This window comes from Lygodium microphyllum, chromosome 2, assembly GCF_053477565.2.
Source record: "Lygodium microphyllum isolate KBCC chromosome 2, Lygodium_microphyllum_v1.1.10, whole genome shotgun sequence".
Lineage (NCBI taxonomy): Eukaryota > Viridiplantae > Streptophyta > Polypodiopsida > Schizaeales > Lygodiaceae > Lygodium > Lygodium microphyllum.
Genome location: NC_141136.1, coordinates 131815163 through 131833968, shown reverse-complemented (window position 1 = coordinate 131833968; position 18806 = coordinate 131815163). Strand labels below are relative to the sequence as shown.

The following is an 18806-nucleotide window of genomic DNA, read 5'->3' as shown; positions in this document are numbered from 1 at the left end:
AACCAGTCCTATAGAGGAGGACGTGGTAACTCTAGAGGCAGGGGGAGCCAAAGAGGTCGTGGTGGATGGCAAAGAGGTCAAAATGCAAACAGTAATGTTGAATGCTACTACTGTGGTAAAATGGGTCATATGGCTAAAGACTGCTATAAAAAGCAGAATGACATCATGAATGGAAAACTGCAACAAGGGAATTATGCATCTTCTAGCAGACAGGGTGATGACAAAAATGAGCATTTGTTCATGGTGCAGCACATGAACAATTCTGTGACAAGTGCAGAAGAAAGAAATGATGTATGGTATGTTGACTCAGGTGCATCAAACCACATGACAGGTCATGCAGAATGGATGGAGGATGCAAGGAAAATGGAAAAACCAAGATTTGTGGAGACTGGTGATGATACTGCACATCCTATTGTGTAGATTGGAAAAATTCCCTTGTCTATGCAGGATGGGAAAAAGAAATACCTGTCCGATGTATTTCATGTCCCGAATATCACCAAGAATCTGGTTTCTGTCGGTCAAATGGTTGAGCAGGGCTTGCAAGTCAGATTTAATCCTCATGGATGCTTTGTTGAGGATATGAAAAATAAAGGTCGCTTGATAGCAAAAGGAAAGAAGAAGGGCAGAATGTTTACGTTGGATGCAGACATGTCTGAATTGAGTGCAGCAATGTTTGCACATGGGACCGGTGTAGTTGCAGATATTGATATCTGGCATAAATGCATTGGTCATGTTAATATACAGCGACTTAAATCAATGCAGGCCCAAAATATTGTTGCAGGATTGCCAAAATTCAAGGTTGCAGAAATCCATAAGGTATGTGAAGCCTGTCAGTTTGGAAAACAGGCAAGGAAACCATTTCCTAGACATGTTCAAGAGAGTGAGAAGCCATTGGAATTAATCCACTCTGATATGTGGACTACTAAAGCTGCATCTCTTGGAGGCTGTCATTATTTTGTCACTTTTATTGATGACTATAGTAGAAAAGTTTGGGTGTATTTTATGAAAAAGAAAAGTGAAGTTTTTGGGCATTTCAAAACCCTTAAAGCTATGGCTGAAAAAGAAACAGGTCTGCAAATAAAATGCCTAAGGTCAGATGGAGGGGGAGAGTACCTCTCAAATGAGTTTGCAAAGTTCTTGCAGGAGCATGGCATAAAGCAGCAATATTCATGCAGTTATACCCCACAACAAAATGGAATTGCAGAAAGGAAAAACAGGCATATTGGAGAGGTATCTCGTGCCATGCTCAATGAAAAAGACTTGCCAGATTTTTATTGGGCTGAAGCAGTTGCTACAACAGTCTACATAATGAACAGGACTCCCACTGCAGCAATACATGGAATGACTCCAGAGGAGAGGTATACTGGTAGGAAACCGGATATTTCTCATTTGAAAATTTTTTGTTGCATTGCCTATGTACATGTGCCAGATGAGCTGAGATCCAAGTTAGATCCAAAAGCTGAGAAGTGCATCTTTATTGGTTACTCTCTGCAGCAAAAAGGGTATAGATGCTATAACCCTTCTACTCGTAAGTTTACAATGAGCAGAGATGTTGTTTTTGTTGAGATGAGTAGCTGGTATAAACCAGTAAATGTGATTGATGATGTAGATGAACAAAATGGTAATGCTGCACAGAATTCACAGCAGCAGTCACAAAATATTAGTGGACCTGGAGCGTCCTCTAGCAGTGGTTCACATTCTTCGCCATGGACAGGCAGATTGAGATCAACAGAATCTTCTCAAAGCAATGCAGATAATGGTATGCAGGTATCACGAAAAGGAAAAGAGAAGGTTGATCAGCCCATGTTTGATGTGAATGCAGGTCACTCTTATGTGGATGGTGAATCCAGTGGCTCAGAACAGAGCATTGATGATGAGTTGGGTATTCCTTCTATTGTTACACCTGGAGTAAGGAAGACCAGGGATGTTTTGAGAGCACCTGGGAGTGAACCTACTTTGCGCAGGTCTACGAGAGCTAGGTATCCTGTGGATAGGCTGAAATATGATGGATTTACAGCCATTCACTACGCATATATGGTCAAAGTGATACAGGAACCAGAACCCACATCTTTTGAGCAAGCCATGGGAAAAGAAAAATGGGAGAAAGCCATGGATGAAGAAATGGATGCCTTGGAAGAAAATGCTACATGGGAGTTAGTACCTTTGCCTAAAGGTAAGAATGCAATTGGCTGTAAGTGGGTTTATAAGGTGAAGCACAATGCAGATGGTTCTGTGAACAGATACAAGGTAAGATTAGTAGTCAAGGGGTATGCACAAACGTATGGCATTGACTATGAAGAAACATTCAGTCCAGTTGCAAGGATGGCAACTGTAAGAGCAGTCATTGCTATGGCTGCATCAAAGGGATGGTCTTTACATCATATGGATGTAAAGAATGCCTTCTTGCATGGTGATTTGCAAGAAGAGGTCTATATGGAGCAGCCACCAGGTTATGTGCATGCTGTTCATCCTGAGTTTGTTTGCAGGTTGAAGAAAGCCTTGTATGGCTTGAAGCAAGCACCTAGAGCATGGTCTGACAAGATAGGACAGTATCTTGTCACTATTGGCTTTCAGATTTCCAATGCAGATTTCTCACTTTATGTGAGAAAAACAGAGAAATGTATTATGCTACTTGTCATTTATGTTGATGATTTGATTATGACAGGTGACAGTGATGAAGATATCCTTCATGTGAAAATGCTATTGAAGCAGAAGTTTGAGATGAAGGATTTGGAAGAGCTGCGTTATTTCTTGGGCATTGAGGTGATTAGATCACCAACTGGGATACAGCTCTTGCAGAGGCAGTATGGATTGGACATGCTGTCCAAATATGGGATGACAGGCTATAAGCCTATTTCAGTTCCTTTGGAGCAGAATGTGAAGCTGAGCACAGATGCAGGTGAGCTTCTAGAAGACCCTACTATGTACAGACGCATAGTAGGAAGTTTGATTTATATGACTATTACCAAGCCAGATTTGAGCTATGCTGTTGGATTGGTAAGTCAGTTTATGCAGGCTCCAAGGAAACCACATTTGGATGCGGCTAGACGCATACTCAGGTATATGAAGTCCACATTGCAGTATGGACTATTTTATGAGACTGGGGTTCAGATACAGTTGCATGGATACACTGATGCTGATTGGGCTGGTAGTATTTTTTATAGACGATCTACCAGTGGATATGTGTTCTCTTTTGGGAGTGCTGCAGTCACTTGGAGCAGCAAGAAACAGCCTACAGTTGCCTTGTCGAGCACAGAGGCTGAGTACAGGGGTGCAGCAACAATGGCTGCATGTGAGGTAGCTTGGTTGCATAAGCTACTTTATGATATGCATCAGTCTACAGATGGGCCAGTTGTCATTTATTGTGACAACATGAGTAGTATACACTTGGCAAATAACCCAGTCTATCATGCTAGAACAAAGCACATTGAGGTGCATTATCACTATGTGTGAGAGAGGGTTTTACTAGGTCTTATTGATCTAGTTTATGTCAGCACAGAGAATCAAGTAGCTGACATATTCACGAAGGCATTGGCCGCAGAGAAGCTGCGCAAGTTCAGAGACCTGCTTGGTGTGCAGGAATTGGGATTGAGCTCGAGGGGGAGTGTTGAGATATCGAGCTCCACTCGTGATACGCCAGGGTGACCGTTGTGTATTTATGTCATCGACTTGTCAGTTGCAGATGCGGTTGGTACACCGCCCCTGAATAATAGCTACATGATAGCTATCCTTATCTACTCTAGTTCGTGGCTCAGTTAGTATGCCACCTTAGTTAGTTGAGTTTGGTTTGAGACCCATATCTAGGGTTCTTCTATTTCTTTGTACTTGAGTTCTTTTGGCTTGCATAACTAAGAAGAGGAAAACTGTTTTCAGCCTCCACCCTTGTGTGTATTCCCCCATTGTGCAAGCAAGAAAGCTACAAGTGAGACTCCTTCCTTCTCTCCCACAATCTTGACATCTCCCTCAATCTTCCCTCTTTCTCTCTTCCTATACTCTCCCTAAATCCTTCTGTCTCCCCCTATCTCTTTTCTCTCTCTATCTCTCTTTCTATTTCTACCTCTCTCACTTCTGTCCTCTTCTTCTCTAACTTTACTCTCTCCCTAACTCTTGTCTCTCTCTTCATCTCTATATAAGTAGTCATAGTCATAGTCGTAGTCATGGTCGTGGTCATGGTCGTAGTCGTAGTCGTAGTCGTAGTCGCATCGTGGTCGTAGTCATAGTCGTAGTCGTGATCGTCGTAGTCGTGGTCATCGTGGTCGTGGTCGTGGTCGTGGTCGTAGTTGTAGTCGTAGTCGTGGTCGTGGTCGTAGTTGTAGTCGTGGTCGTGGTCGTGGTCGTGGTCGTCATAGTCATAGTCGTAGTCGTAGTCGTAGTCGTGGTCGCGGTCGCGGTCGTGGTTGTGGTCGTGGTCATGGTCGTAGTCCTAGTCCTAGTCATGGTCGTGGTCATAGTCTTCATCATAGTCATAGCCGTGATCGTTAAAGAAAATGAGAGAGGGGGAGGAAGAGAAAAAAGAAGGAGGAACGAGAGAGAGGGAGAGGAAATACATACATCATAATAAAGAAAGAGAAAAAGAGAGAGAGATGGAAGGAGAGGAGAACAATTTAAGAAAGAAAAAAAGAATGATAACAAAAACAAATTGTTTGTCGTAACGTAGACAAAATGGAAAACGATGAAGGTCTTGTTGTTCAAGATCACGAGGCGTATCTTAATCAGCATGTCCCATGTCCTTTCTCTCAATGCAAGCTGGCAATTAGACGAAAACGTACATGGTATTACGATATGGTACATGTCACAATAGTTTGTTAATTGTATTACGACATGGTACATGTCACAATAGTTTAATCTCTCTTGTACGTGGTGTTGGAACAAGTGATCTTCTATCGAAACCCCCGACAACCTCGATGGTGGTATGTTATACCTTCAACTCCTCGAAGTACAAGAGTATATGATCAAAGCGATGTTCCGAGCATAGATGAGGATAATATGCAAATAGAGGGGTCGATATTGCAAGGGGTGGAGGCCACTGAAAGCTTGCAGCATATAGAGAAGCCAGCATCGGCTAACAATGATGGAAATACAGGAGTCCAAGAATTCTTTAAGAATGAGGTGGACTCATCCTTTTGTGGTGACATGTCTATCGACCTTCCAGTGTATGCGGAGTTGTGTCATGAGATTGACATGGGACCATAGGATACTTCATACTTGGAGCATCCACTTACTCAATTCATTGACTAATCGCTTATAAGGGTACATAAGATATGCATTTTAAGTGAGATCATTTTTTTAGGATTTATATTCCATACTTTGTATGATTTAAATTGATTATACTAACATCATTTTTTATCTGTGCAGGTGACATTTTTAGGATGAGTCGAGGGATGAGTGATGAGGAGTTGCAGGATATCTTCACGCGCATGTCTCCAGATCAGATCGCAAGATTCAGAGACATGGCAGACCAGGAGTTGTCTCGAAAATCATCAGACTGCTCTACTAGATCTACTTCAGCGCGATCAGATGCTTCAGCTTCGAGCAGACGAGGTCGACGCTCCAGACTTGGACCAAAGGGAGGGAGTTCTTCAGGGTCAGGGGGATGCTATAGAGATACAAAGGCAGTGAGCCCGTGGTCGGTACGGGATACAAGTGCGACTCCTCGCTGGCTGGAGCATGGCTCAGGTGGATGCTGTGGAGGCACGGACGCAGTGTCTCCATCTCGTCGTTCTGCTAGAGTTGCATCATCTCCAGGATTTGTCACACCTATGGGGACGTCTACTCCACTTACTCCAGCTTTTACTCAGCCGTCTACAGGTACTCCGATAGATATTACCCCTATCGGTACACCGGATGTACATGGGTCTTCTAGATATGCCTAGGAGCATGGACGCAGGTGGGAGAGGACCCATCTTAGGCATATCCCAGGGGGATGTGCCTATCTTGTCAATGATAGGTTAGAAGCCATCATCATGAATGATGAGGGGAGGAGGGTGATGGCTCACATGAGAGAGTTGTGCCAACAAGTTTTTCGGCACAACGTCTTAGATCATTGGAAAAGCATACCAGAGGGGAGCAAGGACTACATAGTAGCATCCTTGCATGAGGAGTTTCCGGTTCCAGCCTCAGCAGATAGATTTTCTATGGACTAGATGATGGACTGCATGCGTGTATATATATCACATAGACGATCAAACACACGCAAGGCACTCAAGAGTGGGATTGCAAAGCCCGAGTGGCTAGACGTAGATGACTGGCGTCGACTGAGGGAGAAGGCTACAGATTCTCTAAGACGTTGGAGTCAATAGCGCGAGGCGACAAGGGCACGACTAGAGGCCGGAGTGGTCCATCATCTTGGGAGTGGCAGCCACAGGACATATCTGGAGGACTTTGTAAGTTTTTCTTTTGTTTTGCTTGCTTTTTTTTTTTTGCAATATCATTTGTACTGGCAATTATGTTTCTAACAGTTAGTATTTTGTTTTCTTTGCAGCACTCCATTACAAATCGCGATCCGACCGGCCTTGAGACTCGATATGCAGAGAGACAAGATCTCACTGTATTGATCGACCAATTGTATAGACGCAGCGGCCCTGTAAGTCACTCATCTTTCTTGTTCGTAGTTACCATGTTTAATTAGAATGCATTATTGTATGGTGGATTGATGTGTTGTTTCTTTTTTTGCAGAGTCCGTTCGATGCTCCTTTGCGGCGGGATGAGCTTTCGAATGGCGAGGATATGTAGCTCGCCCTTGGATCCCTGGAGCTCACACAGCCTTCTTTTTTGGTCGCCTGATCTATGTAGACATTTTCTGTGTAGTAGTGATATCTTATCATGATTGTACCAGTCGCTTTCATTATGCGATCATGTATTTATTTCATATATCAGTGTTATGATTTCAGTATACTTTGTTTTTGTTTACACGAGCATTGTACACAGTGCAGAAACTATTTTGTATGGCCCAAATAAAGCACACAGTGCTATATGTGATACCGACGCAAATAATAACACTGATACTGACGCTGATACCAACTGTTTTATGACGTCGCCAATAACAACACTTTTTGCAACGACGGGGGTAAATTTTATTATTTACATTTTCGTCGCTTTTAACGTCGGTATAAGGCCTATATCTTATAGTGAGGTCTATTGTTTAAGGGGTCAATTGGATAGATTCCTCCATCAACCCACAAAACCACATGTTTCAATCATATATGCATGTAACTCTACAAAACCTGAGGGTTGACACTGGTACATTGGGTTCTTTTGAATAATGGGGTGTATTCAATATCTACCTTAATTTGCAGCTCCTTCTTTTCAGTATTCATTTTACTATTAATAGAAACGAGGAGCCTACTTGGTTGTCATAGGATGTAGAGTGGAGATGCACAGAAAGGTACACAATGGTGCCAAGGGAAAAGAAGGTATAAGTAATTCACTCTGTATAATGAAGGTTGCATAAACACAGAGAAGAGGTCACAATAGAGCCATGAGAGAGTATAGATATGGGGGAAAATAGCTCAAAGGGTAGGGATGTCCAAGACTTTTCGTATTTTAGACATTTCTATTTTATCTCAAAATATTTTCAAAAAACATGAAATTTGACCAATTGGTTTGTTTTTTTATCAAAAGCTAGAATATATAAAAGCCCCAAAATATCTTAAAAGGAACTTCCAAAATTTCATTTTCTTTGTTCTCGATTAAAAAATCAATTATCTCGTATCTACTAATCATTTTGCATTGAAAACGAAGCACTATACTCATGTAACTAACTTTTTTTTTAATATAAAATATGGTTGAAAAAGACTTCTTGAATGAGGAGAGAGAAGAAATTCGAGTATAACTTTGTAGATAATATAAAAAAGACAAAACAAGATTGCAAAAGTGGAGAGAGAAGAGGATTATTTTACTATTATTCTCTCCTCGTTTCCTTGTTTTAAGGAGAAGAGAGGGGGGCACTAAAAGGCCCATTTGTGAGTTCATTTTTTTCCTAATGTATCAAGCTACTGTAGTTGTCCATAACTTTTGTAACATACTTTGTATGCACTCAAAATGGATAGAATGATTGCTTCTCAACACAATACTCAACAAGATTGAGCTAAGCCATGGGAAGCTCCTCTACAAGTAGGGAGTAAGTTGAAATAAGCCTAAAGAAGGGGAAAGACTCAATGTGTACCATAAGATAAAGAAACAATGGTTGCCATGAAACCTGGAGCTGAAGCTTCTTCATCGTGGGAAATACTTAGAGAAAGCATATTGCAAAACACTACTCTACTAAACGATGTCAATGAAATGTTTCGTTAATTTCTATAGCTCTTTTTTGTCCTTTTTTGTACAAAACTCCCTCTAGTAAGTGGTCACGAGGCATATCCAGCTACTTGTTCTAATTTTGTTCTTCAAAAGCAATATAAAACTACTTCTTTGACCTCTAGCAATCTAGCAAGCTTCTTGAGAACTTTTATAATGCTCAACCCTTGGCAACCTTTGAAGCAATTCAATCTTGAAATTATGGAAGAGAATATATCTCATCCAATTCATATTTAGATAGCATAATTTATGAGAAATGTATAAAATTCCTTTTAATTAAAAAATATTAAAATCCATCCAATAATTGTATGGGTTGCTTTTGGTGAAAGCTTGATATTGTCCTTTTTTCAAAATCTCTTATATTGCCTTGCGACAAAAATTTCTTATCAAGTAGAGTCCATCTTTCACACTTTGTGGGTAGTGACTTTGAGTGTCTACGAAACAAAAAATCCCCCTTGCAAGCTACCCGTAAGTAAGTAGGGTAATGGGCAAAGATGCCTAAAACAAGACACCTTGGAATTGGGACTAGTATCCTGACAAAAAAGATTGAACGTGCTAGGAATCTTGCTTAGGTGTCACTCGTTGCTTTGCCATAAAAGTGTTGCATTATTGACTCACCAAACGTATGTCTACCTTGAGAAACTCCCCAAATTTGTATTTTTCACATATATATATATAGAGAGAGAGAGAGAGAGAGAAAGAGAGAGGGAGGGAGAGAGAGAGAGAGAGAGAGAGAGAAAAAGAAAGAGAGCGAGCAACAAGGAAAGGAAGGCGCTGTATTAACCAACTGACAAGGATGTATCACCCTCAAGACAGAGAGAGAGAGAGAGAGAGAGAGTATACTATCATCCTTACTCACTGTACAAACCACACTCCGGAGTGGCATGGTCCTCACAATTGTCACCCATCGTGCTCTGATTCTTGTTCGACAGAGGTATTCTTCCTCTGAGCTCTCCCCGTCTATAAGAACATATCTGGCTGTAAACTATAGAGAGAGTGAGAGAGAGAGAGAGAGAGAGAAAAAGGAATTCTCTCACAAAGAAACTCAAGAGGGGAGCTATAGATGCCCCTCTTTCCCTCTCTCTGGCTCTACCTACCAGTGCATCTCCCCTTTCACATGTGATTAGGACCTCATTATGTTGCACAAACCCTCCCTGGCGACCGTGAATTCGCATTATCAAGAGACAGACTCCAGCACATTGATGGCCACATAGCTGCACCTATCAGCCATGATATGATTCACAGCCTTCTGCTGTTGTTGATCAGCATTGTCTTGATCATGATGAGTTGTGATGGGGATGTTGTTCCCACTTATTGACATCACCAGACTGCCGCAGTAGTTCGAAAGCGATCTCTCCACTTGATGGTGCAGTCCGCCTCCGATCCCCATGGCCACTTCCCTCTCCAAGTGGCTACAATAGCTGTCAAACACCTGCACTGTCACGTGTAGACGAAAGCCTAGCCGGAACAGAAACTCAAGCTCTAGCCTGTTCATCTCCAAGGTGTTCACACCCCCCACTTTGGCATAATAGGCATTGTTGTAGTACCTGGACAAGCCATCCATCAATATTAATATGGTTGGCATATCAGCAAAACACAGTAGACATCAGACCTCACTAAACGTTTCCAATTACACAAATTACAACATGAATTGAACTTTGCTGCACATATAACAAGTTGATATTAAACCAATGAACTCCATGACTACTTAAGAAGTCTGCATGCCAAAGAGCAAAATGGAATCAAGCTTCGGACTGATCTAAAGATACACCAAATTGCCAAGGGTAACAGATCAAATTAATCCAATGCAGGAGAAAGCTGCACATGAGGTATGGGATCCCAAAGTGAGGAAGGAATGAGAAGATATCAAGATTTCTAACCGCTCATGGCACGATTTGAATGGCTCAAGGCTAGCATGAGAGACCATCCTTTATGGGCATTGCACAAAATGCTTTGACTGGATGACACATTTTCAACCCACTGCCACAATCATAGGGTAGCTGAAAGGGCCACCATGAGGGAGATGGCACGAGTGGAGCCAAGATAACAGACTGAATTATATGCCTGCTTTTATGCAAGAGCCAATGCACACAGAGCAACAAGCCATAGACCTGCACATGATTCACAAATTTACCACATTCATTGATCGCACATACACATGCTCAGAGGGATCAAACCGATGCATAGTAGAGTAACCAAGCAAATAACTGCATAATTTAGCTAAATCGGGGCATCTCAAATTACAGGGCAAAATATAGCCTGTTGAGGCATATCCTGCACTTACGCATCGTCCAAGAACTTGGCTGCCACCATGACACTAGTGATGAGAAGCCGGTGCACATTGAGAGAGGTAATGGGAAGGCCGGGCTGTTGATGGATGAACCTGTCCAAGTAGGCATAGGCTACCACAAAGCAAGAAGGACTGCAATTGGCATACTTGAAGATCCTTTCAACATACTTCTCGACGCTTATAGACGGAGCCTTGAGGCCATGGAACACAGTGAGCCTGTGATGGGAGCCATTCTTTCCCAATTGAGCCACATACTTGTCATTCTTTGCCACTGTTCTCTCCAGTAGAGAAGACAACACAGAGAGAACCCTTGGATTCTCTTGACAAGAAGAAGCAAAGTGGTAGCTTGCCTTCTTGTCAAGGGCTTCTGAGGCACATGAGAAGTTGTCCCCCTGTTTCATGATCTGAGTCTGGGCCGGGCTAGCAGCCATATCTCTGCAGAAGTAGATCTTGTGATGCAGAAATTAGAAGATCTGCACCTATCGTGTTTTGTGTTTTGTGTTTATAAAAAATGGAAGTGTGGCTCAGGCCATGAGTGTCTCGAGAAGGCAATGTACGTCTCTGATCTGATGGTTGAAGTGGACAAATTGATGTACTGCGCCGAATGCAGTAAGTATTCGACCTGGAGAAGCTTCGCTGGAGGCAAATCTATGGGCGAGTGAGAGAGAGAGAGAGAGGCAGAGGCACAAGTTTATCGATAGGAATTATAGGATCTGAATGGATTTGTCACAGCAGCAAATTATGTTGGGAAAATCGAACGAGCGAGAGAGAGGGAGGGAGAGTACAGGGGTGCTTTATCAATGGAGTAATATCCTCAGAAATTCTGCAGATATTGAAAAGTAACCAATCTCTCAGATGATCAGCATTGGAAATTGGGGAGGGACTGATCAGTGATCACTGATAAATGGGGAGAGGCTGCATTTGGGATGGGAGGCCTTAAAACCGGGGGGGGGGGGGGGGAGACACAGAGAAACACAGAGACAGAGAGAGAGAGAGAGAGAGAGAGAGAGAGAGAGCTTACTTCTCAATACACTTAAGCACAGTCTGTGCACTAGTACCTATAAAGAGTTTAATGTGAGAGAGCGTTTAAAACAATGGGAATTTGGAAATACAATGGAAAATGGTGTACGTGCTGATGGATGTTGGTATAAGGTAGTGGGCCGGGGGGGGCGCTGAATCATGTGACTAGACAGCTTGAGAAGAAGGATTGCACGTTGTAAGCAGAAAAGAAAGACAGGCAGAGACAAAGAGAGAGAGAGAGAGAGAGAGAGAGGTTTTACAGGACCAGGATGGCCTCTCTTCAACCAACACACAGAGAGAGAGAGCCTCAGAGTGGGCTGCAGCAGCTGCCTCGTTCTTTTTTCTTTTTTTTTCTCCAAGGACCCATTTTATTATAGTTTGTTTGGTTTTCTCAGAATGAGGGCCCCCCACCCCCCCCCCTTCAGCTGTTTTTTGATTGGCGGGTGGGGCACGAGAGGGCGTGAGGATCAGTGCATGTGATGGAAGAACTGGCAAGTCCACGGGTTTCCAGCATATGCACACCTCCCCCCTTTTATTTCCTCTTTTTACCGTCCCTTCTCTCTCTTTCTCTTACCTTGCTTGGTTGTAAGGAGTTTTCTTTTCACATGTACAAGCACTTCTCACTTCTCAGCATGCGACAACGACATCTTTGCTTTTAATATCCACCCGAAAAGCTTGTTCCTGCCTACTTCTTCAGCATCCATGTCCGCATGCATTGGGTTGATGCACGATGGCATCGATGTGCCTCCTCATGTAAGGCCACCTATCGAGGGAAGGTGGCATCGATATGACTAGTGCGGTGGTGACCACTGACCATCAAAGCCATGGTAGAATACAAGCATGGGTCCAATCCCTCTCTCTCTCTCTCTCTCTCTCTCTCCAAGTGGCTTATATCTCCACTCTTCAATGGCTTAGACTTCATAGGAGCTCGGTTGTTGGTCTTGATTATGGTAGGGCTCCATTAGCATGTAGAAGATGTCAAGAGTTAAAGGAGGCCAAAGCAATTATCTAAGAGATAGTCCCAAAGTTTTGGAGGTGTGGAGATGAGCCCTCATGATGGTGTGTCATAGCATAACCATGACTATAATAGTGACTTTTGGTGCCAGAGGGGGTGGGGGGAGGGGGGGGTGGGTGTTGTGGTAGTAGCTTGGGCCATGGATAGTGGCGCATCATGTGGATGTGAGGATTATTCAAGGGAATCACGCATTTCACGTTGTGACCAACAACTAAGTAGGATATCCACTCCAAACTACTTGCTAGCATAATGCAACCAAGGGCACTATCACATAAGGAAGCTTGCTAGTATTGCTTAGTTCATTTGGAATGTGAGTTGTAGCCATGCTATTGACCTTCATGATGTCCCCACTATTGAGACTCTCTATGTCTAGTCAAATACTATTCACACTCTCTACAAGAGACGAGAGAGACTTTAAGGTGATTCTAACCAGATGAGAAGGATAAGAGATGTTATTATGTGGACATGATGGTCACCTATGATGTTTCATACAACTAGCTATACATTGATGCATTTAACAAAATAGTAATAGGTAAAGCTATTGAATGCTTAGCAGTAGTAATCCAATAAGTTAGTTCATGATTGTTTGGAATGTCAATAGTGCCCAACTATTGTAACTCTTGTGGGCTCCATCATGTAGTAACAAACGAGGCCCATAGGAATAGGACCTCACAATGCTATGTTCAACAAATTGCACGAACTTTGCATTTTTGCAAATGCATGGGCTTCATTTTCTTAGCATTGTGATTTTAGGGCATAAATATAAGATGATAGGTAAAACAAAGGGAGAGGTATTGTGTGTGTGTGCGCGCGTGCGCGCGCGCGTGTGTGTGTGTGTGTGTGTGTGTGCACCCACACGCACGCATGCACCAATATCTGCTTTTTGAACTAATTATTGATAGCCATTGGCATGATTTTTGCATTCATAATGAGAAAAGGCCATCTCAACCTACACACTAAAGCAATGTCAATCGAAGTCTAATACTTGATAAGACAATAATATTGTGGTTAACTATTCTCATTTTGTCTAATGAGACATATGTAGCAAATCAATGAGATATAGGTGATAGTCCCACAAATACTATGCCATTAAAGGGTGCCCCCATTAGGCAGGCAATGATGATCCCCCCCCCCCAAAATTATGCATTGTTTTTCCATATCACTAGTTCTTCTTCCAAGATATTTAAGGGGGTAACTCTACAGCCAACTTAAATATTGATATAGGAGATTTTCTATACCCTATATAGTGTTCAGAAATTAGTTTCAAATGTCACTCTCCAAGTTTAGTTAAAATGATCATCAATATAAAACTTATACATTGGGTCTAGACACTTCAAGTAAGGGTTTCTTAACTAATGTATCACATGCATAAGCCATAAGAAAAATTTCCCACTATAAAAAATTTCATCCAACTTCCACCCCTTGTCCAACTCCCTTCTAATTTGGAAGTCATGGTTGGTGATATATCTAGGGATCTGAACGGCTAGTGCTAGACTCAAGCACTTTCTTAGAATTTCAATACTTAAGTAAGTAAATATAGTCACATTTTTATGAAGCCAAGAGGCAAAACAACATGCCACACAATGTTCACTTGGGCAAAGCCTAGTAAGAGTTGGGTGTGGCAACACCCTACAAGTGTCTCCATGAATGAACAAACAACTAGTGGACAATGATATCAAATGTTGAACCTTTTGTTGTGGCAACCCCTACAAGTGTCCCCATGAATGAACAAACAACTAGTAGACAATGATATCAAATGTTCACCCTTTTGGTGTGTTTGAAGGAGGACCCTCCTATTTGCGGTTAGGAGGCCCAATCGATCTTTGATATGGTTCTTTCACTAATCAAGTTGGCCATATTTTTTATTAGCCACAAAAAGTTTTGTGGTAGTGCCACACCCAGACACTTGAATAGGCTTTAAGGGATCTAAAGTGAATAAAGATAGCCATATTTAGTGAGTAAGAAGGCAAAAAGAATGTGGCACGCCATGTTCACTTTACTTGCAAGATAGCGACATACTCTAATAAGAATTTTAATGCTTGCAGATGTGTCACAAGGATAGATGAGTAGTGATGTGTGTTGAAAATCAAGCTTCTTGCTAGAAGCACATGCACATGTGTGAACGGGTGCCCGTGTGAATGGGTGGTGCATAAAGGGAGGAGGCATAGCGATGGCCATGTTGAATGCTCATGGCCTATGCAGATGACAAACTATGGTGAGTGGATCTAGTTCGACAGACTTTCAATATCGATAGGCTAACTCTCTAAACTCATGCAAATGAAGGGCTGGTTTGGCCACCCCAAAGCATCTACTCATAGATGTTTTTTTTTTAAAAGCACTAGATCATGGCCTTTGCATAATAAACTTTTGAGGTTTAACCATGCTTGCTGTAATGACCACAGTTTTTCCCCATGATAATAGGAGCCAAATGTAAAGCAAGTGCCACATCAGTAAAGTGATTAACGTGGTGATCCTTTTCTAATCACAGTTGCTCATGCGCGAGGGCCTTCATTGCTCATATTTATGCTCCTTATGGCAAAACACGTGGCCAGCTTGGCCACAAAAGGCTAATGCCGAAATATCACCAAAAATATTTATCATAAAAAGATTTGTGATTGTAAAGAACCCAGCACATGGGCGGCGGGCCCCTCACAAGGCGAGACACGTGGAGGCCTATGAGACTATAAGCTCGCTGACGGTGCATGGGAGGGCAACCCCCGCCCCATACGACTCGCTTTGACGGATTGTTGCGTGTGCGAGGTTGGTGCTGCCGCCCTCTCTCGCATGTTCATTTCCATATGAACCCAATTTTATTCTAGCGCAGTCGTAATATCATCCAAGAGTCTACACGCACCGTTTCTTTTTATTTTATATATATATATATATATATATATATATATAAAATTAAAGAAGAGAGAAACTTTACAGTACACTAGAGAGAGAGAGAGAGAGAAGAACGAGATTACTAAAGTGGCTTTTTGGAAAATAGGCTATGTGAAAGGGAGATGTTTTTCCATATTTTTATCAAATGAAAATGTCATTTTTGCAATAGCAAGAGAGGTGGGTTGCGGTTAGCACTCCAAAACTAGATTAATGGCTCGAAATTAAATGGGCAGTGCTTACTTGTCATTGCACTTATTAGGTTTCACAACCATTGGTCTCTAAAGAACCATCCATGTATAGCATCCATGTATAGCATACTTCAACATCTTGCCTTGTGTGAACCTTTGTAGTGAATAGCTTCTTCTTCACACACGTTCCTAATCACTCAGCTACATCAAGAGAACCTTTGTACTAGTGAACACCTTTTTCACACTCTCTTAATCACTCAGCTACATCAAGACAAAACTCCAAGATGCACAAAGCATGACAATTCTAGCAAGGACTAGCCTTACGGGATAGGGATGGGCATTGATGTTAGAGGTTGAAATCCACTTCTAGGCAACTCCAATTGCCTTGCCCATTCATTGAAGAACTAGGAATCCATCTTCACAAAATATTCAAAATCTATGCGAATGGATTTTTTCCTCTTATTTAACACATTTTCTCGTTGGAGCCACTTCACATCTCCACTATGAGAATGAGTAGGAACTACTGAAGTTCTCCAAATCTATTGGATGAAAAACAAGATTAGATACATAGTAAAAGAGCACGACATACTACCATCTTTCCAATGACATTTAGAAAGGAAGGTCATAGCTACGAGCAATGATCTACCCCCTCAAGTTATGAAGCAATTGATTTTTTGCCTCTAAATCGCAATATAAGCTTCGATTGCCTCAACGCCTCAAAGAAACAAGGAACAAGAACCATATGTTGTTATGTTTACCATGTAGAGAGACTTGAGCCTATCTCATATGGCTCTCATAGAAGTGCACTTGAGCCCTTGGAAAGAGCTTTTGTCCCCCCACAATTTTCTAGCATAGATGCTCAAGCATTCCAAAGAGCAACAATCCTAATCATGTGAGAACACAAGGACAATAACATGCCTCACATAGGAATGGAGAAGGTGTTCAAAAGGCATGTTTCCATCAAGTCTAATGGGAACTATTTCAAAACCACTTTTCTAGTTTCAAAGAGGCAAAATTGATTCACTTAAAGCACTAATCAAATTTCACAAGAAGAGTGTACATAACAAATTCAATATAATGTTTTGCTCAAGACATACTAGTTTGCAATTTTTGTGAGCAAAGCCTCTTTGTGAGGTCAAGTTATTGGTGGTGTAAAACAACTTAAGGTAGCATTTTAAGGTCATGATATGCATAAAACATGTATGAGAAAGAGGTCCATATTCAAATAACATTTTCCTTCCATGTTGAAACAAACAAGCTAGAGATGAGAGAAACTTCACCTTGATAAGGGAGCTTGTGTAGTAAGAACTCCACAGAAACATGTTTGGGATTTACAAAAAGAATGATATTTCCTCACATTCATAGCATAAAGAACATAGTTTCTATGCTAAGTTTCTCAACTAAGAACATTGCATATGGACTATTTTTAGGTGAATATTGAAAGTAATTAGCAACACTGACAAAAAACCTTCAAGCAAAGGGTCAATAGTCCTAACTAAACTTGACATAATTTCAGTAACATCTTATTTCTTATATGTGGATTCATATTAAGGATTGCTAGATGATTGGGTAATCGAAGCCCTTAGTTATGTTTCCTATGATAGGAACACAATTATGCTTAAAGAGACAAAGTAGTTGTGGCTTGTTTGAACGAGCTTACTACTCCTTAATGATGCTTAAACATTTTCTTCGATTGTATGGTCCAAAAGACAAATGATCAAACCAAAATCTCATTAAGTTTTTTTGGAAGTGAGGCATATTGAATTATGCTATGCAATTATATGACCATAATTTATATGTCTACTAGTGGCTCCTACCATACCATTAACATACTACACATGCTTTGGAGTAACATAATGAGGTTTGCCATTTCTTTAAGCACACGGCATTCAGTATATACATTGCTTAAAAGGCATCAAGTTTTTGGGAAAGTATTGCAACTTGCTATTACAACCAAATAACTACTATGTAACTCTCCAAGATACTAGCATGTTGATATAGTCTCAAGTATGAGGAGGCCATTCTTTAAGAACGAGAAAGCAAGGTTCTATGAACGAGGTTGATAGAATAGAAGGTTGAAGTAAAAGATTCAAGGGTGTTGGATGTTCCATGTAACGTGAATTACAAAGTACACAAAGGTGTTGGGATGGCTTGATGGAGATTGACTCAATTGGGTAATGGGCCAATATAACATAGATTGCTTGTTCTGATCTACCTTCTTATATTATAATAAGTTATGCCATTGACAATCTCAATGTCTAATATGACTGCTTTTGATGATTGACTTTTGAAATGTAAAGCTCAACCATGAGGAGTGTATCAATCACTTTTTCACTTACATTCCTATCAAATCTAAATTTTGCATTTGTCATTGCAAAGGATTATTTACTAGAAAGTTTAGAAGTCAACCTCATGCCAAGAAAACTCATTTCTTATTTCAAATAATCCTACTTTTCATCAACTCAAGGAAAGGGTTTGATTGCATCTTAACTAGAGGCTTTTGGTTTGCATATCTAAGTCCCTTTGAAGGTTGTGATTGTGAATATGGTACATGTAGAAACCTATGAGGCTAAGACTTAATGGTAAAGATTGGACTAGAGATGTTGAGGTCTTGCTTTTCATGACACCGTGTTTTCCTCATCAGTCGAAAGGATGCTCTCAATCAAAATCAGAGCATGTGTCTCTAGCATCTTTGAGTGCCAAAATGTGGGCTTTTGGCACTATTCTTTAGCAATTTTAAAGAAATATCATTTTACTAGTATTCGAAGATAAAAGAGGGGGTGTACCCTTGGAAGTTAAAGCAACATAGCCATGATACACACACACACACAGTACTAAAGCCTAGGAAATATACATGTGCTATCATGTGTAGGTAGGAGAACACAACATTGAGGAAACTAATATATACACCTATACACGGGGGGAGAGAAAGAAAGAAAGAACAAAAAAAAAGAGTATACTAACTTTTCTGAGGCCAATGTAGGCTATGGGGCTATACACATACATACAATGAAGTGTCTCTCATCTAAAAAAAGGTAAAAGACATGCCTATGAGACTAGATGTTAGGCAATATTGTATATATAAGAACATTGGTTTGGTGCAAATGAATGTGAG

The 18806-nt window shown here is 41.2% G+C and overlaps 1 protein-coding gene across 1 annotated transcript; it reads right to left on the bottom strand.

The window, feature by feature from the left end:
* Positions 1 to 9021: 9021 nt before the first annotated feature.
* On the bottom strand, positions 9022 to 11549 carry LOC148040336 (cyclin-U4-1-like). The gene is made up of 2 exons (XM_087698503.1): positions 10580 to 11549; positions 9022 to 9842 (listed from the first exon to the last, which is right to left on the bottom strand). Exons 1-2 carry the CDS (start codon positions 11014 to 11016, stop codon positions 9473 to 9475), a joined length of 807 nt encoding a protein of 268 aa, XP_087554629.1. The 5' UTR covers positions 11017 to 11549; the 3' UTR covers positions 9022 to 9472.
* Between the last annotated feature and the right edge of the window lie 7257 nt (positions 11550 to 18806).

What these genes read in the sequence shown, in the direction of transcription:
- LOC148040336 (XM_087698503.1), bottom strand. Translation starts at nt 11,016, where the DNA reads ATGGCTGCTAGCCCGGCCCAGACTCAGATCATGAAACAGGGGGACAAC. An exon ending in GCCAAGTTCTTGGACGATGC is followed by an intron (nt 9,843 to 10,579) that starts GTAAGTGCAGGA and finishes TGGCTTGTCCAG; the next exon opens with GTACTACAACAATGCCTATT.